This window comes from Mesoplodon densirostris, chromosome 17 (assembly GCF_025265405.1).
Source record: "Mesoplodon densirostris isolate mMesDen1 chromosome 17, mMesDen1 primary haplotype, whole genome shotgun sequence".
Classification (NCBI taxonomy): Eukaryota; Metazoa; Chordata; class Mammalia; order Artiodactyla; family Ziphiidae; genus Mesoplodon; species Mesoplodon densirostris.
This window is the reverse complement of record NC_082677.1, coordinates 77,774,672-77,798,484: the sequence shown is the minus strand read 5'-3', so window position 1 is coordinate 77,798,484 and position 23,813 is coordinate 77,774,672. Positions and strand designations below refer to the sequence as shown.

Sequence of the window (23,813 nt, the reverse complement as noted above, 5' to 3'; positions counted from 1 at the left end):
AGCCTCCCCATGCCTGAGACGCTGCCCCCCACTGTGTGCCCCCCACTGTGTGCCCCCCACGCTCAGCACTGCTGCATCCACCAGCAGGTGTCCTGCTCTCAAACTCCGTCACAGAGGCTGCTCCTAGAACACTCCTGGCCCCAGCCATCTTATGCCGGGTTCCTCTGGAAACAGACTCCGAAGCAGAAGTCTGTGTGCAGGCCTTTATTGGCAGTGTTCTCAGAAGGGAAGTCCTGTGAGGGTGTGAGGGAAGGTGGGCTGGACAGAGAAGCAGCTTGACAACAAGGCTGCTGCTACCGGGGCTCCGGCCGATGCTCTGAGAAGCTCGGGAGCTGGGGGTGCTTTTCAGTTACACTGATGGAGGCAAAGCCTTGGTCATGCAGAGGGATGACAGCACTCGCTACAGAAGCCGCCTGACGTCCAGGCTTAGAGACGGCAGCTCTAACTGGCTGCTTCCCTAACCTCCCTGTTAAACCTGAGTAAACACTTCCTGTGAAGGTCTTGAGAAGATAAACTCAAGCAGATGACTGAGGACCTGGAAGGAGGCGCAGGTAGTCTGGGTAAAGAAAGGTCATTAATCTTTTTTAACATGTACCTAAGCTTTTTTTTTTTTTTTTTAGGAAGTGAGGTAAAGCAATAAAAAGAACAGGGCTTTCTCTTTATTAAGCTTGTAGTCTGGTCTACACATGGGGGGGTGTGTGTCTGTGTGTGTGTGTGTGTGTGTGAGAGAGAGAGAGAGAGAGAGAGAGAGAGAGTGGTGTTGGGCGCTATAAAGCCAGAGGAGTAGGAAGTGGACAGGAAACCAGGAGACACAGAAAATGAGCTGAGGTTGGTGGTCTGCGGGTCAGCAAGGGCAGACAAGAGTGCACTTGGCCTGTGTGAGAAGCTAGGAGCCAGGGTGGCCGGAGAGATGCCCGGGGACAGCAGAGGGGCAGGAGGGCAGCGGGAGGGACTGGGCAGCTCTGGAGCCTGATCAGGATCTCACCCGGACTGCGCACTCCCCCAGACCCCAGGTGGCCGGCAGCCCCTACTCTGAGGGGGCTGAGCTGGGCCAGGGAATTCTTTTCCTTTGATACCTGTAGGTCTGAGTTTCTTAAAACCCTGTGCATGTGCCCCCCCGCCAAAGCCTCCGGCCAGTTTCCACCGCTCCCGCCTGGTCCCCCCACCACCAACCCTAGCCCGGTCGCCCCCCAAGCAAATCTCGCCCGGTGGCCCCCGCCGCCCGACCAGGTACCCCCGCACTCCCGACCGGATCCTCCCTGCGGGGCGAGACGTCCCCTCCGGGTCCCTTCGATGCCTCCTCGGAGGCTGACCCCGCCCCTCTGCGGGCCTTGGGATGTGGGCGGAGCCGTCTTGCTCCCGCCTCCTAGCCCTCAGCCAATGGGCAGTTGGGGACGCGCTGTTGGCGGAACCGTAACGCTCCCGCCCCTCTGCGGGCCTTGGGCAAGCGGGAACTGGGCAGGGCCGTGGGCGGAGCCTCACCGCCCCCACCCGCGTCCTCGGCCAATGAGCGGGCGCGTGGGCGGAGCCGGAGGTGGAGGTGCCGCGGACGCGCGGGCACTGGGTAGGACGCAGAGCTTCGGGACTGCGCCGCCGCTCGGGCTCTGCTTCTCTGCGGGGCTCGGCGCGCGAATTCCGGGCAGACCCAGCATGGCGGTGGAAGAAGAGGGGCTCCGGGTCTTCCAGAGCGTGAAGATCAAGATCGGTGAGCTTCCGAGGGCTGGCGGGGGCGGCGGGGTTTTCGAGGGGGCTCGCGGCGGGCGCCCCCAGGCCCCCGACCCCTTCCCTGGGGGCCAAGGCCCTGACGCCTCCTGGCCATGTGCGCTCCCCGGTTGCGGCCCCTCCCCACCACCCCGGAGGCCGCGGGCCTCGGCCCCCTCCCCATCACAGGGAGATGATGGGCCGCGGCTCCCTCCCCATCTCCAGGAGATGCCCGGCCGCTGCCCTCTCCCCACCTCCTCCAAGGACGGACTGGGTCGAGCCGGGCCGGCGGCTCAGGGGGACGCAGCTCCTTGCGCTGCCTCCACGCCACTAGCGGCCCCAGGTCCCCGGAGGTGGGGTCGCCTGCACCAGAGGGAGGTGCGGTGCCGGACTTGGGTCGGGTCCCCGCTGGGAGTGTGTATCTGCGTGTGCATGAGCGCGCGCGCGGGTGCTCTCCGGATGAGTGCATTTCAGGTGCCAAAAACACCAACCCCGGGGTTCCGAGCCTCGCTGAGTGCGGCACCCAGACCCTTCCTTCGCTGGGGAAGTGGAAGCTCTTTCAGGTTCCCCCAGGGGCGAGGGGCCGAGCGGGCGGCTGAATGGAGCCTGGGTGTGCACGCGACTGTGTAGGTGGATGTGTGGGCATGTGTGTGTTCCTGCGTGTTTGTGTGTGTGTGTGTCTGCCTGTGACTCTGTGGAACGCTCTGGCCCAGGGCTCCCTCCGGGCAGGTCGCCACAGGAGCCACCCCTCCCCCTTCCATTGAGAACTGGCTGCGGGAGCTTCTGGCCACCAGGGCCTGCCATTCAGGTCGTGTCCCCGGAGCAGTCTGCCTTTCTCACTGGACCCAAGAGCTGGGGGAGGGAAGTGCAGATTCTGGAGTGGGCTGGAAGGCTATATCTGGACTTCCTGGGTTTATCTGGAGAGACTTGCTTTTTCCCAGTTCTGTTTTAACTTGGGAAGGTGATGTGCAAGTTTCTTCCCCCCAAAACAAGATCGGTTCCTGGAGTGACTGTTGCACATTAATGCTATAAATGTGCCAGCTGAGAGGACAGCTCCCACTGGAGAGGGCTTCTGAGACCCTGGTGTGTTGCCCGTCCTCGGGGCCCTTGTTGCCCACTGAATGCCTGGGTCCTCCACATTCCCATGTGAAAAAGGGGCTCCGGGAACCAAGCCAGGCGCCCAGTGACTGCTGGAGCGTCAGTTGCTGGTGACATTCGATGCTGCTTAGGAATTCCAGCTACCCCAGATGAGCGTGTTGTTTCCTGTCTGCTTTATTTTGGTTTATGGATCATCGCTGAGACGCTGTTGATATCTGGCTCAGAGGCACTGCAGATGGGATGTGGTCGCACCTCAGCCTTGAGGAGCCTGCCTGGAGAGGGTTTCTCTTGTTTACTTGGTTGAGATCTGCTGTCGCTTCCTGCTGAGAGGTTCAACATGGCACTCCACCTGAAGCATGGCAGGGAAAGTGCCTCTCAGTGCCAGGGTCCAGTGAGCATGAGGGGGATGCCAACCCAGAGGCCTTGAGGTGCTTCCTTAATTAGGGTACAGGAAGGGGTGGGGCAAGGCTGTGAGGGCTGTGCCAGGCTTCTGGGTGCAGCAGGCAGGAAGGGGTCTGGGGACTTTGGGGTTCAGGCCCCGCACGGCCATCCTGGACTCGACTCAGGAGGGTTCTGGAACCGTGGTCTGTTAAGCAGAGGGGATTGATTTCTTTCGAGAATGGCACCGAGGAGATCTGCTGGCCTGGCAGGGCGCCCTCACGGGAGGTTCTGGACCTCACACACAGGGGCCATGTGTGGAAGGAAGGAGTTTGAAGATGCTGCTCGGTTAGGCTTTCCCTCTTTTGTGCTTCAGTTGAAACAAGTGAGAGAAATGCCCAGCTCAGCTGAGGATTAGTGCAGCGACTGAACATCTGCCGGTCTAACTCCGTGTGGGCACGGGGTATTATTAGAACCTTTGGACCCCCGCCCCCATATCTGGGGGCTGTAGCAGAGACGATGAGCAGAAACGTCTGTGCACAGTGGTCCAACTCCCTGGACGCGGCTCCGGCTCTCAGAAGCCCCTGTCTTCTCCCCACTCCAAGGGTCTTCACCTGCAGCTCGGGGCTGCAGGAGGGAGACATCTGTGTCCCACCCTCGTTGCTGGGGCTTGCAGGGAACAAGGGCCTGTGCACAGCACAGGCATTGGAGCAAAGAGGTGTCCTGGGCTGTGCTGCCGACTTAGAGCCGGGGCCGGCCCCAGAGGTGAGCTGTGGGGACTGGCCTGGGGCTTAGTCTTGTCCCACTGTGAGTAGACAGGGCCTGGTGGGCGGTGCCCCGAGCTCTCCGTTTCTTTCCTTAGTCCTCTGCTGTGGCCAGTCTTGACTCTGACTTGCCTGAGTGCCCCAGCCGTGAAGGTACAATGACGAGGAAGGACACCAGAGATGACTGGGAGGAGGGGCGGCTGCGCAGGAATCACAGGCATGCTCGTCTCCTTGTTCCCGGAGACCCTGGCCGGCTGGCCATTCATGCTGAGCCCTGTCTCCGGGCCGGCTGGCTGCGTGCCCGTGTCTGCTGGTGGCCTGCTGGCCTGCCGGCTGGAAGACCCAGGGCAGGCGCCCCCCCGCCCCCCTTTCACGGCCTCATTTTTCCATTTGCGAAATGCCGGCAGGCATTGTCTGTGGCATCCGGTGGGAGCCCCTCATCCCAGAAAGAGACAGAGAGAAACTCTCCCTGCAGTTATAGCATCAGCAGTGTCACCGTTCCTGTGGCTGAGGGGAAAGGCGGAACATTCTGGGGGGCTGAAGAGTTTTTAGTGGGGGAGCCTTGGCCGTGTAGTCCTTAGAAAGTCTGGAACGTGTGCTGGTCGTACGTGGTCATTGAGAGGCTAACGCTGGGGAACATGAGAAGAATCTCTTCCTTTTTTCCCTCTTCCCCTTTCTTTTTCCTTCCACCTTTTGCAAATGAGATAATACATAAGAAAGTGCCAAATAAAAGTAGGGTATTTTTATTGTAACTATTTCAAGTCCTTGTCCTGAAGAACTTGTGTCTTTCCCCACTTAAATCTCGCAGTTATTTTGGACCGTTCTTCTGCACACTTGAAAATCTTACCCGCGGTCTATCTTTGGTAACAGCAGTATCTCATGTCACGTAAGACTGAACACACTTCCTGTGAGGCTGCTTGAGGAAGTGTGCTCCTCTGGCTTTCCATGAGTCAGGGCTTCAGCCCTGGAAGGGAAGCAACGTGAAGGTTTGTAGGCGGCGACGGGTGAAGGCTCCCGGCGAAAGCGCCTCTGCCCGGCAGGCTCCTTTGGACTCGGCACTCCTTTAGGCCTTGCAACATAGCTTTACTTTACGGTGATATTTCCCTTTTCCATGATAGTTACTCCTTGTTTTTAAAAGTGTCATCTTGATAAATGTGTCCAGTTAAGAGCAATGTCCAAAGGTATTCCTCTCAAGCTAAAAAAAGAGAAAATCCTGGCCTTGCCCTTGAGGGTGAGAAAAGTCCTCTTGGGCTGTGAGTGGGTCTCGTCGTTGTCAGGTTTGAGGGCAGCTTGGGGATGCGTGGCGAGTCCCACGTGAGGCCACAGGGCAGACCTTCCTTCTTGGACCCAGAGCAGCGGCCCCCCTGTTCTCCCCGGGCTGAGAGCACCCACTCCTGTTCCTTCTCATTCAGATTTGAACCCGTCACCAAGAAGGGCCAGGGCAAGCGACGTGCCCCCATTCAGCCAGATGTGGCCCCGCGGCAGCTGGCTGTAGGCCCGCCCGCCCCCCAAACGTCACCCCCCCAGAAGCAGGAGGCTCCTCAGGTCGGGGAAGCGGGGAGCAGGGAGGGCCCCTGGGTGGCCTGGAGAAGAAGCCCCAGACCACAGGGGTTGGGAGCTCAGGGTTCTAGGGCCGTGCTGCCGAGAGTGTGATTTTTTAACGCAATGTCCAAGGTGGGAAGCAGTGGCGCGCTGGTCCCGGGGTCTGTAAGGCTCAGGCGGGGCGGTCCAGCTTGTAAGTGGCAGCGGTTGTCAGCAGCCGGGCGTCACAGGCTCCGTCAGAGGACACGTTCTGTGCGCACGATGGCCGACGTCCGCGCGAGGCTGCGCGTGGGACGGGGAGCGGGGAGCTGCGCCGGCCACGCACGGTTCTTGGCATCAGGGGCTGCGTGTTCTCTGGAGCTCTCTGATGCTAAAATTAGCCTGGATACTCTGTTAACCTGGGAGCGCAGCTCGCGGGCTATTTTTGGCCCCTGAGGACCGGTGTGCAGACTGGCGCTGCCCGCGGGGCCGCAGGGTCGGCCGCCTGGCCGCAGCCCGCGGGTCTGGGCTCCTCCGGGCAGCGCAGCGGCGTGTGCTGACGTGTGAGGTGGGAAGGGTGCAGACTTCAGGGTCTGGCGTGCGCCTTCTCTCATTGCACCTAAGCTCTCACAAGCCCGCAGGGAGTCACCTGCCCAGGGTCTCGGCCTGCAGGGCGCGGGAGCTCACCTCGCATGCTGCCTCCTGCCCGGTAACGCGCCTGGACAGGAGGGGCCACCGGTGCCCCTGAGGGGAGGACCGGGGTGTGCGCACACGGCCCCTAGTGCAGGTGCTGGGAGGAAGCTGGAGGGGACAGAACGCGTGAAGGTGTGACTGAACAGGGCACGAGACCCGGAGCCGAGCCCTCGAGCGGGGCCACCTGCAGCCCACGTAGCCCCGGGCACGCAGGGAAAAGGGTCTGCAGGTGGTGGGGCCCTGTGGATGGGCCATGGGGCTGCAAAACACCATTTGGCAGAAAACATCTGGATTTGTTTCTCTGAAGCTAACGAGGCACTCGCGTGTGTCAACACTCACACCTTCCGGAGAGTATTTGGGAAATCAGGACATCGGAGCATCACGCTTTAGAAACAACCACAGTGGGAGCAGCTAAGCCCGAGAAGTGAGGTTTGCAAGTCACACTGGAAGGTGGAGGCTGTAGGTGCCCCAGCTGCTTCCGAGCGAGGAGGGTCCATGCTGGGCCCAGGCGGCCCAGGAGGGGAGGCTGGGACCTGAGACTGAGTCCCGGCCACCTTTCTCGCTAACTCTGCAACTTCAGGCACATCTGAGCCCACTCTGCCTTCAGTTTCTTCCTCTGTCACAGGGGAGAGTAAGGCCCTTTCTGTGCAGCTCAGCGAGCTTGTGTGAACACAGACACTCGCATCGCTCCGGTCCTGATGGCAAGGTGTTACTGCTGGTACAGTTTGAAGCTACTTGTTCTCTTAATCTTGTAACGGGTTAGAGATCCAGCTCAGCAAGTCAGGAGAAGGTGGTGAGGCAGGAGTGGGGAGGGCTCGCTGGTTGTCTGTCCCCTGCACCCAGGGTCAGCATGGGGGTCTGTGTTCCAGCTGTGCCCAGTCGGTGGGACGTTCAGATAGCAAAATGGGGAGACAGAGTATTGATAAATGCCAGTGGAAGGGGCAGTTACATGACGGAGCTTCCACAGCCTGGAATATTGTGCAGCTTTCAGAGAAATAAGTTGGAGCCCGGCCCGGCCATGTGACATGCAGGAAGCCCGTGGGGTGTGACTGGAAAGAAAGCAGCATGCAGAGCGTGTCTCCGAAGGTCCCAGAGAAGAGCAAGGCAACCGATACGGGTGTGCAGGTGTGGAAGCGAGACCCACACACGTCTGTCACTTGGCCCCCCAGGGCTTGGGAGTGTGCAAGTGGTTTTGTAGGAAGAGGGAGTAAAAGGTCTGTTTGAAAAAGCAAGAATATTACTGTTATGTCTACAGATAGGTAAATAAAGAGTTTAAAAGTCACAAGCACTTAAAAAATGGAATGAACAATGCTCTATAGAGGACACTGAGGCCCAGAAAGATAAACTAATTTCCTAGATGACACAAGGCTCACTCAGTGCAGGAAAAGCGTGGGGCTGCCAGCAGGTCCAAGAGCGAGTGAGTGACGGGCTGAGGGCTGGCCCGGGAGGGGACCTCGAACGGACCCAGACACGCGGGCGGCGCGGGCTGCAGCCCTGTGTTCAGGAAACCCTGACCCGGATGAGAGGGAAGTTAAAGTCCCACCATCCACACAAATGACCCTGTGCTTTTCTTTAAGTGTGAGGCAACTTCCAGAATTAACAGTGAACACATTCAAATTGCGGCGTAAATGCACGTTTCGTGATCCTCCTTAGAAATAAGCGGACGAGTGTCTCCCGACTGCGCGTCCCAGCTCACTCCGTGGGCCGGGACCCACGTGTCGCTTCCACACGACAGCTCATGGGTCAGACTCAGAGCTGCTCATTATCGGAAGCTTCTTTGCCGGAAGTGATGGGTCAACAAGTGGACCGTGGGACCACGGGTCGTGACCCTCGTCCTCCGAGTGCCTGCAAACACGGATTGTGTTTCTGCACGCGGGGCAGATCCCTGGCCAGCCTGGTCTGTCCTGAGATTTGGCCTTGCTCGTTTGCGTTTTCAAATAAGCCTGCAGCCCGTGGCAGGGCCAGTCAGCATCCGGGCGAGGGCCCTGTTGGTGCGGCCGCGTGTCCACGCCCGAGACCTGCCGTGGAGGCCTGGGGGAGGCTGGGCCGCCGCCGCTCAGGGTTTGTGCCGAGCGCTGTGCCCTGCACTCCTAAGTCAGACCAGTGCCTGATTCCCTCTTCGCACAGTTTCTCTTCCTGTTGTCTGAATAATTTCCAAAGTGTAAAGAAGTGTTCTGTCTCGGCCCCCATTGCCAATGGGATAAAATCCAAAGGCAGGCAAAGTCGCCGCATCTCTCTTGGACTCAGGGTGACTCAGAGCCTGGAGCCTCGGTTGGCAGCCGTGCTTCCTCAGCCAGGCTGCCCCGTTCGTGCTCCGGACACAGCCTCGCTCTCGGCTTGGCGGCCACGAGTGCCATTGCGGCCTGCGGCAGCGCCAGGACCGGGCCTGGTCGCCGGCCTCTCCCGGGACTGGCTCCCCCTTCGGCCACCCCCCAGGGCTGACGGGAGCCCAGGAGTGGGCCTGGGCTTCTGGGTTTTGGGGACATTTAACTGAGTGGGGGGCTGATAACTAGCCTGCCTTTCTCTGGAGCTTTGATTTGGACTGGACCATGGGTCCCGTCGGGTGTGATCCGTGTGTGGAGTCAGGGCCTGTCTCTCCTTCCTGTGACGCCCCTTGGCCCTCCCAGGAGCCCCCATGGCCAAGCCCCCTGTGGTTGAGGGCAGCTACGTGTGCCCCCGGATCTTCTCTGTAGCTTTGTCTGGTGTGGTTTTTCCTCTGAGGAAAAAGTTGTCGTTTTCCTTTTTTGCTCTGTGGGACTGGTCTGATTTTGTGCACTCTGTGCGTTTCCACGATGCCGGATCCGTTGTTGCCCGCGGAGCCCTGACACGCCGGGGGGCAGCAGGTGCCCCTGCAGGACGTGGTCCTGTCAGAGTCTGGCAACGACTCTGTGCCTTGTGCAGGCACGTGTCTTAACTGCCCCCCACCCCAGGCTCAGAGAAGCCAGGTCACTTTCCCAAAGTCACACAGCAGGAGAGGTTGTGACTGTTGTCCTGTAATGAACTTGAAATTACCAAGGCCCAGGCACTCCTCCTGTGGTCAGTGAGGAACAGCCTTCTTGGGTGTGTTATCAAGTCACTTCCTCAGTAGGCAGCTCACTTCCCAACAAGGCCTCTCCTTCCCTGAGAATCTTTGAACGAGCATTTATGGGAGATTCTCAGGAGAGTGACACCGGCGCCTGAACCTGTGGTCCTGAGAGGCCAGGACACCCGGGGCTCAGGGCCTGCTGACCACCTCCCAGCTGAGTGTCTTGAGCTGCTGGACACCTGAGCAATTTCCCCTGAGACCGTGCTTTACACAGGGGCCAGCCTCCGAGTGGGCAGACTGCAGGCTGCCCTGGGGGCGGGAGCAGCCCTGTGTCTTCCGCCGTCTGGCTTCTGACCATCTCTTCCTCCTGCTGGGGTGGGACCCAGGCCCAGAGTTTGCCTTATGCAGGAAAAGCCCCCCGGCCAGGCAGGCAACAGCGGGGAGGGGTGAAGTGGGCCAGTTAAACTCCAGCCGGAGGTGGTTCAGCCCCAGGCCCGGAGCCTCTGGGCCTCTGCTTGTTTGGACCCAGCTGACTGGGGACTTCCCAGAGCCGGGCTCAGATGGTGGGACAGAGCTGTTTGCAGAGATCCTGGAACCCGAGCTGGTTCCAGAAATCCCATCGGTGTGCAGACTCCAGGGGACCTGGCCAAGCTGCCTTGTTGTAGAGGTCTGCAATGGGCTGCTGTGCCGGGGCTGCTTTTCCCATGGCCTTCGGGGTGAGGGCGGGCTGGGGAATTCCAGATTGTTCTGGGCTGCGGCTTGGCGAGCTCACCCTTCTCAGGGGGCCCTGCTGGCCTGTCCTGGGGCTGACTGCCACAAGCAGTTTGTAGCTTAGGATCTGACGACTGGGTGTTTTATCTACTTTGTAGGGGTGAGTTTCAAGGGCAGAAGACACCGTGTATGCGATGTTCCCGTGGAGGGCACACCCCACCCGTGTGTGGTGTGTCCAGGACCTTCTGGAGGAGCGAGGTGTCCCCAGGCTCCCCTGAGACAGGCCTGCACCCCACAAGGCAGAGCGTTCAGTTGAGGGAGGGGTGGTTCACCTTGACCTTCTCACGGGGGCCCCTCACGTCCCAGTACGGGTGTGCGCGCACACGCACACACACGCCCCCGGCCTGTCCGGGGCAGAGGTGCGTGGTGTCGTGTCACCGCGCGGTGATGGCGGGGGAGGCCCGGGAGGCCCACAGCGGCTCCTGCTGGCTCTTTCCCGTTGGCGGGACCCGTGGTGCCAGGGCACCGGCCTTGTCTGCGCAGCAAGGCGTGAGGAGTCTAGAAGAGGTTCCTGTTTCTCAGGCGTTCTTGCTGTCCTTTCTCCTGCCCGACGTGGTGGAGGCTGCAGAGTCACGGGGCCCGTGTGGGCCCGGCCCCGGGGGTCTGGGGGTGTATGTTTGGCGGCACCTGCCGTCCGAGAGTCCTGAGGGCGTCATGGCCGGGTCCCCACCCCGCTCTGGGGCCTCGCTGCTGGGACGCCTGCCTTTCCGCTCTCTGTGACTCGAGCGTCTTTTCTGCACTTTTTGATTCTTTAATGTTTTGTATGTGCATCAGACACCTTTCACATTTTAGGCCCACAAGCCGGGTTTTTCCTGTAGCTTCTTTTCCTGTTCATTTCTGGCCCATTCTGTCTCCTGGCTGTGCTCAGGTGGGAGCCCCCAGGCTTTGAGAAACTCCGAGGACCCCGGGCCGGGCTGGGCTGCCTGGGAGAGTATGCTGGGATCAAGCGAGAGGACGTTAAGGTGAACAGGGAAGCACTGCAAATGGGGGTGCGTGAGCCATAGTGGGTGGGGGGCTGCCGAGGGGCCTCCTCGCCCCCCGAGGTGTGAGGTTCTTGTTTCCTGCCCGGCTGTACAGGCGAGAGAGCCCAGCTCCCTGGAAGTGGGCGCCCTGCCTGGTGGGACCCGAGCCAGGTGGGCTGCAGATGCCCCATGGCCCCCTGGCTCTCCTGGCCGTGCTCCCGGCCATGCTTGCAGCTCCTGGGTGATGCTTCTTGGGGCGCTGGGAGGGGAAGGGCAGAGGACCCTGTGCTTCCTGAGCCCCAGCTGGCCCCATCCATCTGGAGTCCGTGGCGTTCCTTTCTCTGTTCATCACTTCCTGCTCCACTCAGCTCCGCCTCCGTATTTGGAGAAAGGATTTCTCAGCGTTTGGACCCGAGGATGTGTTTGTGCACATCCTGACCGGAAGGAAGGGTCTCGGGGACAGAAAACCCCTGGTCGCTACGGTTTTGCTCCATCTCTTGACTTTCTGTTTGTTGGTTTTGCGGAGCGTGTTCTGGCCTTCTCTTCCAGGGCCTTTCCCTCTCTGCCTGTGTCCTTCCCGGACGGGCAGGCTGTCCAGTCAGGAGGGCAGAGCCTGGGTCCTGAATGAGACGCTTCCACCTCTTTTTCACCCGCACAGGATTCACTATAGTTAGTAGCAATTTAGTTCTGATTGTTACTAGACCTCCTCCTGCCTCTCCCCAGCCTAGCCTGCTTCCCTATCAGTATATGTGCGAGGACCCACCAGTTTGGTGAATAACATAAGAGTGCTGGGTTTTCTTAAGCGGGAATTTCTGTGGCCGGAAGGAGCTGGCTGGGGGGGCAGTGGGTGTTGGCCCCCAGCACACAGATCTCTTCAGCCCTTCACGTGCAAGAGGCCAGTCCAGGTTTACTGTCACCGGGGCCTGGAAGTGGTGGAGGCACCCTTTTCGGACAGAATATTTCAGAACAGTGTGGGAGGGTTCTGTGCATCTGACCTGGGACGTGTTGGGGGCGTGTACAGACGTGCTGATTTTGTGCATCAGGGCACGTGGAGGCCAGTGTAAGGGCCACCCTGAAGCAGCAGCAGGAACTCTGAGCCTGACCTAACGTGTGAATCACAAAGACTGGTTGGGAAAAGCTAGTTTCCAAAAGCTCTCCTCCTTGCAAAAAGTGCTCAGGGGTCGTCTAGGGGGGGATTCCGCATCGCATGGGCTGACCTTTAGGTGAAGTCGGCCCGGGGGCAGGGTGGGGGGTGACTTTTGCCTCCCTGGTTGTCCCACAGCAGTTGGACGCCACCTGCAGGTGCTGCACGTGGGCCCGTGGGGCCATAAATTGGGCATTTCACAGGATGCACGGGAAACGTTGGCCTTGCCTTACAAGCCTCTACAGATCAAAGGATAAATAAGACAAACCCATCAACATAGTCACGCTTTTATGGGAATAATAATAACTGGGATTTTCAGGTCTTGGGGAGGCGCTAAGGAAGACTGGAAGGGGTCTCCCTGCTCTCTTCCTGTTCTTCCAGGAACGGGGGCCTATGTGTGCACACGTGTGCACAAACATACATGCACACGCGTGCAGACGTGCGCACGCACACACTCTGCACACAATGTGTTTTCCAAACCTGGAGAATTCTTAGAAGTAATAGAAACTGTACGTGCAGCATTAATTTCTAAATGTATAAAGTGACCCCCACTGAAGAGGGCAGCACTTACTTTTATCATTAAAACTAAACTAAACATTAACTTGTCGTTTTCTACTCTAAGGCTTAGTCTGTCCGAAGGTGTACCTGCCCCCTGGTTAACAGCTCTGGGGAGGGGACGCCTCTACAGTGGCCCCTTGATGGTCACTGCTTCCCGCTCTTAGTAGCAGACGACAGTAGTCTGTCTTGTTATGAAGGCGTCTTGGGGTCCTTGAAACGTGCCGTCTTCCTTGGAAGGCAGAGGCCGGGAGGGCGGCGGACAGGACACTGTACGTCTGTTTTAGTGTGTCTGAATTTCTGGGTCGCAAACCACCTTAGGTAAAGTAGGGCCCTGAGCAGGGCAGGCCTGCTCGGGGGACCCGGCCGCCCCCTTGGGCCAGGCTTTTGGGCTATGCCCCAGCTCGCGGTTTGGTCCTCTGTCTTTTCCTTTCCAGGGATTTTGTAACCTGTGGGGTCCCTGTAGAGAGGGTGCGGAGCAGGGCACAGGAGAGAAGCACCACGGAGAACACGAGTTGCAGGTGAAGTGACGGAGCAGCAGGCCGCCTTCTGCAAGGTCCCCCGGGCTCCGGGGTCTCTGGGCCCCGGGGTCTCCTGGCCCCGGGGTCTCCTGGCTCCGGGGTCTCCTGGCTCCGGGGAGCCTACTGGGCTCTGCCCCCGAGGAGCAGAGTGGAAACCAGCAGGACGGCCCATGGGTTTTCTAAGATGCGCTTGTTCCTGGGTGACCAGTGAGCGTGGTTCCTGCCTTGAGAGCAGACGTCCTGCGGCGGGGGACAGTCTCCCCATCGGGCTCCGAGAGACCCGTCCTGAGCTCCCGGCCGCTGCGGAAAGTGTCTCCACTTTCCTCCAGTGCCCCGGTTCTAGCCAGGGAACCGCCCCCCGGGGACAGGTGGCCATGCTCGGGGACTTGTTGTTTGTCACGCTGGGGGTGGGGGAGTGTGGACCTAGTGGGCGGAAAACCCCCCCCCCCCGCAGCTCAGCACCTGAGTGTGCACCGGGCGTGCCCGGGGGAGGGGGCTGTGTGAAAACCGCACCTGTGTCCTGTGTGCTCTCTGCCTCTCCTCAGGAGCGTGCGGGCGGGGAGCAGCCAGATCCCATGCTCGCCTGGGGGAGAGACGCCTGCGGTGTGGACCCGCCACACTGCCCAAAGGTTTAGGGTGTGGATGGGGCCGGCAGGACCCTGGGGCAGCGGCACTGTGGTCAGTCCGCTGGCGACACTCCCGCTCTGCAGCTTGGGGCAAGTCACTTAACCTCTCTGTGCCTTAGTTTTCGTGTCTGTAAACTGAGGGTACTAATAGCTACTTCGCAGGGCTGTTAGAGGGTTGAGGGTGACTGTCACCCTCCTGCCCACTGCCTCACTTCACGCTGGAGGGGAGTGAGGCTCAGAAGGGTCTGGACCTGTTCGAGTCGCCGGGTTGCGTCCGTGAGTCAAAGCTGTTTTCATGAGCGGTGGAAGCAGGGCCGGGCCGCCGACTCCTGGGGAGGATGTGGCTGTGGGCGGAAGGGCTGGGCTGGGAGGGCGTGGGCTTGTGTGGCCGCCCCTGGGGTCTGGCGGCACCCTCCCCAGCCGTGTGGTCTGAGCTGCGTTACCCGACCCCCCGAGGGGACCCCGGGATGGCACCAGCTCCGCCGCGGGCTACTTCCGAGCCTGTGCGTTCTCTTCCGAGCGTCGATGCTTCTCTGGGCAGCCGCCGATGACTTAAAGGTGAAGTGTTAACCAAGAAGCGAAATCTCGCATTCGAGCGTGGTGTTGCGGGAGCAGGGACCTGCAGCAGCGTCATCAGGGGCTGTGCTCCCTGAGAGAGGCAGGCAAGGGGGAGCGGCAGGGACTTCTGGCTTCCGGGCTAGCACAGAGCACTTAGCCTGGCTAAAAAGCGCACACAGGGCTGCACGCGTCTGGGAAGAAATGGGAAGAGCAGTCCCCCTTTAGATACTGTGGACGTCAGGTGACAGTTGCTTATTTACCACGTTTTGAATTCTGTAACTTTTTTCTGGATCATTCTGTGGTTTTATCTCTATGGCACAATGCTTTTATGACAGGAAGTGGGTATTAATGAATCAGTTAACTATTTTGTAAATCTAGGGTGCTGTCTTGTGATGTCTTTGTAGCCCCCAAACACAGGCGCTATGGGCGGGACTTGCACAGTTGGGTAGGGACAGCTGTTCTGACCCCTCATGTGCTAACCTTGCCCGGGAAATGCTTGGGGAAACTGCTCAGCCTCTCACAGTGGGACAAGGGTGTAAATATTTACCCACCTCTGTGGGCTGGGGATGCTTCACTGTCGCCGTGCCCCCCTGCAGCAGTGACCTCTCTATGGGCCGGGGGTGCTCTCTGCATGCAGACATTAGCCAGGGTGGGTGGTGCGGGGAGAGTCTAGCTCCCGTGTCCCCTGCTCAGGTGACGTGGATCATTTCACCAGTGATTTAGAGTCTGCTTCTCCCCACACATGGAAATGAGGCCGCTGAGAAACCAACACCAAACAAGTTTGGAGGGTGTGTTTAACCCACTCTCAGGCTCGTCCAGAAAACTTGTCCCAATTTTATTAATGGATAAGAGTGAACAAAGGTTCGGGACTTCCCTGGTGGTCCAGTGGTAAAGAATCCGCCTTCCAATGCAGGGGACGCGGGTTCGATCTCTGGTCAGAGAACTAAGATCCCACATGTCGCAGGGCAACTAGGCCCGCGAGCCACAACTACTGAGCTCCCGCGCCTCGACTAGAGAGCCTTCGTGCCGCAGACTACAGAGCCCATGCGCTCCGGAACCCGCGCGCCACAGCTACAGGCCCACACGCTGCAGTGAAGAGCCCGTATGGCACAACGAAAGATCCCGCATGCCTCAACGAAGATCCTGCGTGCCGCAACTAAGACCCAACACAGCCAAAAAAAAAAAAAAAAAAAAAAAAAAGAGTAAACAAAGGTTAGTGAAGAAGGAAGAAAAACACGTTGCTTTTATAAGTAAAATCATATATATAAAAATGTTCCACTCATTTTGGCCCATGCAGTGTAAAGACCAGCCAAGAATAAGGCATTTTTTTAAAGGTAGGATGAGGTGCTGGCCCATTTTGCAGCATTGAGCAGTTTTGTGGCTGGTCCCTGAGGGCCCCAGAGCAGGGATGCGCCCACTTCCACGCCCCTCCGCAGGTTAACTGTCCTCCTCACCCCCTCACAAGTGCGAGGCCGAGATGACCCAGAGTCCTTTCTGAGATAGACCTGGACGCAAGTCTAATAAAGGAAACCCCAGGAAGTCCAGGATACACATTAGCACGTGACAAGGGGAAGTTCATTTTTCAGCTCTGCAGATAAACTGCGGTTTGGCCTCCTCACATCGCAGCAAAGGGCAGGGGCGCCGGGGCCCTCCGTGTAAACTGGGGTAAATTAAGGAACTGTGTGCAAGCGAACAAGTCTCAGTCCTGAAGTTCGGGTAACAAAGGCTACCAGTCTGGTTTTCTCACTCACACATTTCTCTCTTTCTTAGAAGTTTGCTGAAAGCAATGGTGGTTATTCCCCATGGGGTGACGGGGATCCGCAGAGCCTTTCAGTCGGAGGTTTCAGGAACGCCCCAAGCCACAGCTGCTGGTTGGGGTGTGGTGTGCAGGGGGTGGGGCCTGTCCCGGGAGAGACCCTCTCGGGACCAGAGGCCTGACGATGAATAAGCTCGATGAGGAGGCTGCCAGGCCCACCTGGACGTGGGAGAGGACGGGACCCTCCCCCTCCTGAGTTTCTCCCCCTCGACCTGCTGTGGACCCACGGAGGGCTCTCCCTGGGGGGTCCTCTGAGGCGGGGCCTGGGGGTCTTGCTTAAGGGTCCCACGCGGAGGGGGTCCGAGGGCCCAGGTCCAAGGTCTGCTCCCTTACAGCTGAGCTGGGCACCCGCGTGCGTCCTGCGTTGTGATCCTGCACTGTCATCGGCAAGGCTGCGCTTGGCCCTGGGCCCGGCTTTCCCGGGGGAAATCCTCCCTGCCCTGCGGCCAGGTTCTGGCTCCCACGGGGGCCAGTGGCTTTGGCAGCTCCGGAAGGACGCCCACCGCGCGTCTGCAGGAGAGGGTGGGACCCCACGATCTGATCTGCTTTTGGCTTCTGCTGTTTCCACTAAAATCCACCCCCTCCCCCGTGCTGTGGACTTAGACGGAGGGCGGCAGCGGGACAGGTTTAGGGTGGCTGCGTTCTGTGCTGAGTCACCGCTGCTGTGCCTGGCGACCCCGGCCACAGCTCGGGGGTTGACAGCCCCCAGAAGTGCCGGTTTTGCTCAGATAGCATCAGGCAGGCCCCGGTCGCCGGCCGTGCACGGAGACTCCACACACTCTGCTCTTACTTCTGAGCTGCTTTGAACAGCTCGTGTGGCTAGAGACTCTTCTGGAAGGAGATTGTCACGAATGTACTTGGAACACCGAGGCTTTTCATGGTGCTGTTGAGAGGCTGGCCCTGCCTGCGAGCGTGGGGTGTGGGACCCGGGGCTTCTTTCCTGGAGCCGCCAGCCCCCTGGAATTTTCACTCAGCTCGTTTGTGGCGTCAACAGTGTTCTGTTCTGTAGTTTTACCTGGTTCACCTGGAGCAGCCCTGAGTGGTGGCGGGGCTGGTCCCACGTCCTCTGGGCTGCCACGCCGGCAGCTTTCATGCCCCAGTCGGGGTCTCAGCGCCGTCCCGCATGCTGACCAGTCTCCACGGGCCCCAGACAGGCATGAACCAGGGCTCAGCTTCTTAGTTTCCAGAGCAGTGTGTCCCTGTGCAGCGAGGTGCATGCGGGCTGATGACCAAGTGGGTGGATGCATCCCCGGACCCATAGGAGATGCCCATGGGGCCGGGACCTACCTCTTTGTCCCCCTGACGCCCACGGGCAGTCAGTCAGCTGTCCCCAGGCTGCCCTAGAGAGCTCTAGGACAACAGCAGTGCTGGGTCCCCCCCAGGACCTGCTTCTGTTGGCTGGGCCAGGCGCCGGACACTTTCAGAGCCCGGGGCTGGAGACGGAGGAGGAGGAGGAGGGCAGCGACGGCTGAGGGGCTGGGGGGCTCCTGCTGCGCCACCCTCCCCTCCCCCCTCGCGTTTCCCTCTCGGGGTCTCGGCTGCCCGCTCCCCACGCTCGTCCCCTGAGGACTGAAGCAAGCACCCTCTGGATGCCGTCTGTGTGTGTGTGTGTGTGTGTGTGTGTGTGTGTGTGTGTTCAGAAGTAAACATCTTCCCTGAAGAAGGTGTGGGGAACATAGAAAAGCAAAGTGAGAACGTGAACAGCTGTAATTGCACGGTGGGTGCCTCGGGCCTGGGTCACTCCAGCCCGTCAGCCGGCAGCCGCGAAGCGGGGCACGTTTGCGCTCCGCGTGCGCACATCCGTGTGGGTTCCGACCTGTCGGCCCGTTTCAAAGCTGAGAGACCCCCGAATCACAGGGCGCCCCCGCTCCCCGGGCCGGCTGCAGCCTCTGCTCTGGGAGCTGGAGCGGAGAGGGGCCTGCGGGTGCCGGTTAGAGGCTGAGGGCCTTTGTTTCACCCGCGTGGGTGCATGACCCTGGTGCCCGGTGAGTGGCGCAGGTTTAGAGGCGGCCTCAGCTTGGGAGAACGTGACTCGGCCTCTCAGCCTGTGTTGCGCAGTGGCCGGCCCTGCGTCTGGAGCTGTTGGTGGTTGGGAGTCATGACGAGACGCGGGTGTACTTGGGCCGAGCTCTGGAGGGACGTGGAGAGAGAGGCGGCCGGGAACGGGCCCCGAGGGCCTGGCTGGGCTTCTGGGTTGGTGGGAAGAGCCCTGTGACAAAGCAGAACTGTGAAGGAGACCAAGAGCAAGGTGCCCAGCGCTGCAGAGTGCCTGCTGGCTACCTGAAGCTTTTCTCTAGGCAAGATCGCTGCACCAGAGGTTTGGACTGAAACAAGCAGCTGAACGTCGTGCGGCCGTGGGGAGCCTCTCGGAGCTCAGGAGCCTGGCCGGCCTGCGTGGCCTGTGGTCAGACCCGAGGGCCTGACAGCTCCTCAGAAGAGTCTCCCTGGGAAACGCCTGGGATTCTGACCCCATTGAAGGTTGTAGGCACCGCGTCCCCGCGTCTGGATCTGGATCTGCCCTGACCGTCCACACAGCCCGAGCCTCCTTCCTGCAGCTCTGAAGGGAGTGGTCACCCGTCTGCTCGCGGCTGCTTCTGTTATTCTGGGCGCCTCTCTGTGATGAACTGGACCTTCACGGTGATAACTGTGGGACCGGAGTTCTGTGGAAGGACTGTGACCTACACGGGACGCTTGGCTCGGCTCAGAAACACGCAAGCTGAAGCGCTGGCGGTGTGATTGGGGGCCGTGACACCCCCCAGTGGACCCGGCCTCCAGTGTGAGGCTGTGGACCCGGCGGGTCCAGACACGCAACAGGGGCCTCTCCTTGCTGGTATGGCACCAAGAGAGCCAAGCAAGGCGATGACGGTGGCAGCCCCTGTGTTGTGGCAGGAGCGGGAAGACGAGGGCTCGGATGGTCCCGGGGGAGCGCCTGCCCTGGGAGAGTGCCAGGAACCGGGCGTCTCGCAGGCGGTATGTCCCCTTTTTACCGACAGGGACACAGGCCGCTGCTGACCTCCGGTGCCAGCAGGGAGGCCGCTGGTTCGGAGCGTTGTGCAGGCTCTGTCCCGGAGAGCACAGCCGCGCCATGAGCCCTGAGCCCGGAGGCTTGGAGCTTCCTGGGAGGATGGGGGGACGCCCGCGTTGGGAGCGGGGCGTGAGGGGCAGGACCGCAGACCTTCGAGGGGTGGGTAACGGGGGTGGGAAGTGGCACCCGCTGGGCCGCGCTTGAGGGAGGTGGGGACAAAACGTTAACATCTGCCATCACCAGCCAGGGGAACAGAAAACGCGGGAAAAACATCCAGGGCGCTCGGTGTGTGCGAGGGCCATAGGCTTCTGCTTCTCTTCCCTCCTTTTTTCTGGGTTTCAGAGGTCCTGGGCCGTTGTTCCACTGTTGTAACAACACACACAGTGGTAGCTGCTTCCTGTGTTGCTAATGCAGGGAGCATTCCCTCTGCCCTTGGGCCTCCACCTTCCCTGACGCCCCGCCTGCCCTTTGGCCTTGTCCCCATCTCCCTGCCTGACCTCCGCCCTCTCCCGTCCTCTCGCCCCCGGTCCCCTGACACGGCCATCGGGGCTGCTCCTCCGTCACTGCCCTGGGGAGGGGCCGCCAGACGGCCTCTGCAGCTGGAAGCACTTTTCATTTCTTAGAAGTGGTGGTGGCGTTAGGACTGGACTCTTCTATGAGTGCAGTTTATTTTAATTCATGGAAAATGGCGAATTGGCCCTTGGTTGATTAACGATCGTGCAGGCTAGGCCAGGCCAGCCAAGGGCTCAGATTCTGGGAGCTGAAATAGAAGTGCTCTGGGGAGGGCGAGTGTCCCCAGGTGAGGTGCTGGGGACCAGACGGCACACGGCCGACAGGGCACGCGGCCGGAGAAGTTTCTGTAGAGTTTTGTGTTTTGCTCAGGCACCGTAGACTGTTAAGCGGGAAGTGGATGGTTAAATTCAGATTAGAATAAATTAAAGAGTAAGTGTGGAGCATTCCGTGTTGGTTTATTAGCTGGTGTATAAGTTAGCGTGTGGAAATGTGATTATCACTTGCAGGATGACAAGTGACGGGGTTGTCAGCTTGCGTATATGTCACCTTTTAGTAGACAGTCATGGTCGACTCTTTAAAACGTTAGGTAGATATTCTTAGATTCCTAATAGACAAAATATCACAGAGGATACCAAAGCAGATCAGAACGTATATGGGCACCTAATCCACAATGAAGACGCATTTTAGTTCCCTGGAGAATGTGGGAGTTGCCTTCTTTGGCATGCGGCTTGAAAAAGGTTACATCCTAACTCACACCATATAAAACAAATGCCGAATGGATTAAAGGTTACAAAGTGAAAAACTAAAGCAAGATATCAGAAACATTTTGGAGAATATTGTGAATAACCTCTGGAATGTGGGAGAACTTCTAAGCAGTCAGTAAACTAAAAAGATAGACCGATCTGATTATATAAGAATAAAGATTTATGTCTAAGTGATGACCTCACAGCGGCTGAGCGCTCATGCCCGGGACAGGCCGGCCAGGAGGTGGGGGACAGGCGAGCGGGGCCCAGGCCACGTGCTCGCAGACACTTTCCCCTGGTGGCTCGGCCTCGCCCTCAGCCCTGCCTGCACGCGGTAGCGGGGTGGACACTCCGTGTTGGTGCCACGTCCTGAGGACGGCCGGGTCGTCCCTGGATCCATGGGTGGAAGCAGACCTGTCTCGTGGTAAAGAGAAAACTGCTCTCGCCGAGCCGTGATCAGTGATCCTGTTTCAGTGACCAAGTTAAGGCTCTCCACCCACCCCTGACATTTCCCCCCTGTGGGGCTGTGAGGGTGCAGCGCAGGGTCTGGAAGTGAACCAGCAGGGCTGGTGTAGCTCAGGGCTGCGGGCCGGCGGAGGGAGGCTGGTGACGAACCTTTTCTGTAGGTGCTTATGCAGCGTTACCGGTTACAATGAATATGTATTTCTTTTGTAGTAAAAAGTGTTCAAAAAGAGGCCGAAAAAAGAGTTTCTCTATAAAACTCAGTTTCAAGCACAGAGCCTGTGCCTGTCCTTCGGTGGCCGTGGACTGTGTGCCCCCCGTGTGCCCTGAGACGGGACAGGTGACTTCCTGGCATGTGTCACAGTTTGGACCCAGCTGGTTCAGGACTTAAGCAGAAAACACTTAATAAGATTAAGTGATTAATTTACCATCTGCCAGGGACTCAGCCTCTGGAGCTGGAAGTTCTCGGCCTCAGTGGGGTTTGTGAGTGAATTTCTAATTTAGAGTTAATAAAGGGGGCATTTGTTCACAAAGCCCTGAATTATACTCTGTCATTTTACATTTAAACTTACTTATCAGAAATGGCTGTTATCATTACACATAATAAATTGACTCTGTCAGCGTTTAATGTAAAAGGAAGGAATAGCTGGCAAAAGAGAGATTAGACCTAAAATTTATATTTAAAATAAATCTCAGATGCTGTTAAATTTATAAGCATTTCTACTCAAACATAGTGCATGCTCTATAGAAATTTTAGAAAACCTAGTTCTTAAGTTTTCAGGGTTGAGAAAAAGGTGACTCATTTCCCCGCTGAAAGCTTTGCCACTGTTAACATGTTGGTTCTTCTGTTCAATTATTTCCTCTCCATTTTTGTTTTTCATATGGAGATATACTGTGTGTGCACATATACTTATTAGTTATTAAATACACACATATAGGGCTCCCCTGGTGGCGCAGTGGTTGAGAGTCCGCCTGCCGATGCAGGGGACACGGGTTCGTGCCCCGGTCCGGGAAGATCCCACATGCCGCGGAGCGGCTGGGCCTGTGAGCCATGGCCGCTGAGCCTGCGCGTCCGGAGCCTGTGCTCCGCAACGGGAGAGGCCACAGCAGTGAGAGGCCCGCCTACCGCAAAAACAAAAACAAAACAAAACAAAACACCACACATATATACGTGTGTATTACGTATGTCCCGTCAAACCTGTCTGTGTGTTACTGGAAGTTCGTTGTAAACTCCGCTCTGGTTGCTGTGTTGCAGCCCCCTTCCCTCCTGCGCTCCCCACCCTCGCCTCTCCTGTGCTCTGGACGCCGGGGGTCCTGCCGTCGGCTCTGGAGGCCGGGCCCAGGCCGTTGGAATCGCCTGTTTTTGGACATTTAACTGTTCCCTTTCTTTTGGCCAACATAAATATTGTTATAATAAACATCGATCCTTCATAAATCTTTGTTTTATGGATTATTTCATTAGGACAGCGGTCCCCAACCTTTTTGGCACTAGGGACCGGTTTTGCGGAAGACAGTTTTTCCACAGACGGAGGTGAGGGTGGTGGTTCAGGCGGTCACGCGAGCGGTGGGGGGCGGCAGATGCTTGCCCGCCGCTCACCTCCAGCTGTGCGGCCCGGTTCCTAACAGGCCGCGGACCAGTACCGGTCTGTGGCCCGGGGGTTGGGGACCCCTGCCTCAGGAGACCTAGATGTAGATGTATTCATGGCCTTTAAAACATGGTTTTGAAAGTTCGAGAAGAAACGGCAGCTGTGGGAGTGGTAGCCAGGCGTCAGGGGAGGCCGTGGAGCTGCGGGCCCAGGGCCTCTGCAGTGAGGCCTGGGTGCCGTGTCCCCACCTCAGGCCGGTGAAGATGCGGAGGTGGATTTCTGCTTTGTCAGCCGTGGCCCTTGATGTGACAGTGGCTTTGGGGGAGGTGGATGGCCAGTGGGGGGCAGTTCCCACGCAGGGGCCGCGGTGGCGGGGCTGCTCTGCCCTCGCCCTGGGCGCCCTCCGCGGAGCCCGCGCTGCTGGCCAGAACCAGGCGTAAGGAGCTTGGGCGCCGGCGTCAGAGGGCCGGCACCCGCTCGCTGCGCCCCGAGCTTCCGCTGTTCTTGTGAACGGACCTGCCCCTCGTGGTCCACACAGCTCGGGGAGCAGGCCTGTCAGGCGGCAGGGGGCCCTCTGCCCGGCCCCAGGACCACCCATTGCCTCCTCTCTGCGCACTGTGGGCGGGCCCTCCTGCCCCGGGGCGGCGGGAAGCCTCAGGGTGGGAGCAGGTGGGCCACCCGTGTGCGCCCCGTGTGAGCCGCAGGTTTGCCACGGCTGTGACTCAGGAGTGAAGGGGCAAACACGCCACCGTCTCTCTGACGTGGAACCTGATCTCGCTCTTGGCCGCTCTTTCCTGTAATGAATGAGGAAGGAAAAACCAAAGTGTTAATTTTGCCGTTTTCTTCTGTCCTAAAGTTGCCACGAAGACTCATATCCAGAGGCCAGCGTGGGCTTTAGGCTTGCGGTTCTCTGCAGGGACAGCAGATTAGAGACCGTCTTTGCAGCGGGTTCACTGAAGCGGGATGATGCTCACCACGGTCACCCACGCCCGACGGCCAGGTCTGAGCGGCACTCCTGGGGGCTCACGGCCTGTGCTTGCAGACCCCTGGGCCCAGCTTCCAGTGTGGCTGCACCTGGCAGTTGGCCACCTCGTGGCAGGAGCCCCCCAGGCCTGGGTCCATGAGCCATGAGCCGGGGCTCCCTTTGGGGCGCTGAAGTCTGGGGTGCTGGGCACAGACCCAGCGTGCCTGGGATCCTGAGGTTCTGTGTTTGTTGGCGTCTCCGAGCCTCTCAGACCCTCGTGGTTTGATGGGGCCGGGATTGCCCTGAGGGGGTCCCGAGTGGCGGATCGCAGTCCGCTTGGTGCCAGGCGACTGGCGCACTTGCCGAGATCTGAGGCCTAGGGTCCTG

At 59.1% G+C, this 23,813-nt stretch overlaps 1 protein-coding gene across 3 annotated transcripts in view; it reads left to right on the top strand.

Moving 5' to 3' along the window:
- Nucleotides 1–1,567: 1,567 nt before the first annotated feature.
- RASA3 (RAS p21 protein activator 3) overlaps nt 1,568–23,813 on the top strand; it is an 89,641-nt gene continuing 67,395 nt past the window's right edge. For all 3 annotated transcript variants that reach the window (XM_060079561.1, XM_060079560.1, XM_060079559.1), the window contains exon 1: nt 1,568–1,705. In XM_060079561.1, the coding sequence (XP_059935544.1) occupies nt 1,651–1,705 (55 nt within the window). In that variant the 5' untranslated portion in view covers nt 1,568–1,650. The remainder of the gene's footprint in view (nt 1,706–23,813) is intronic.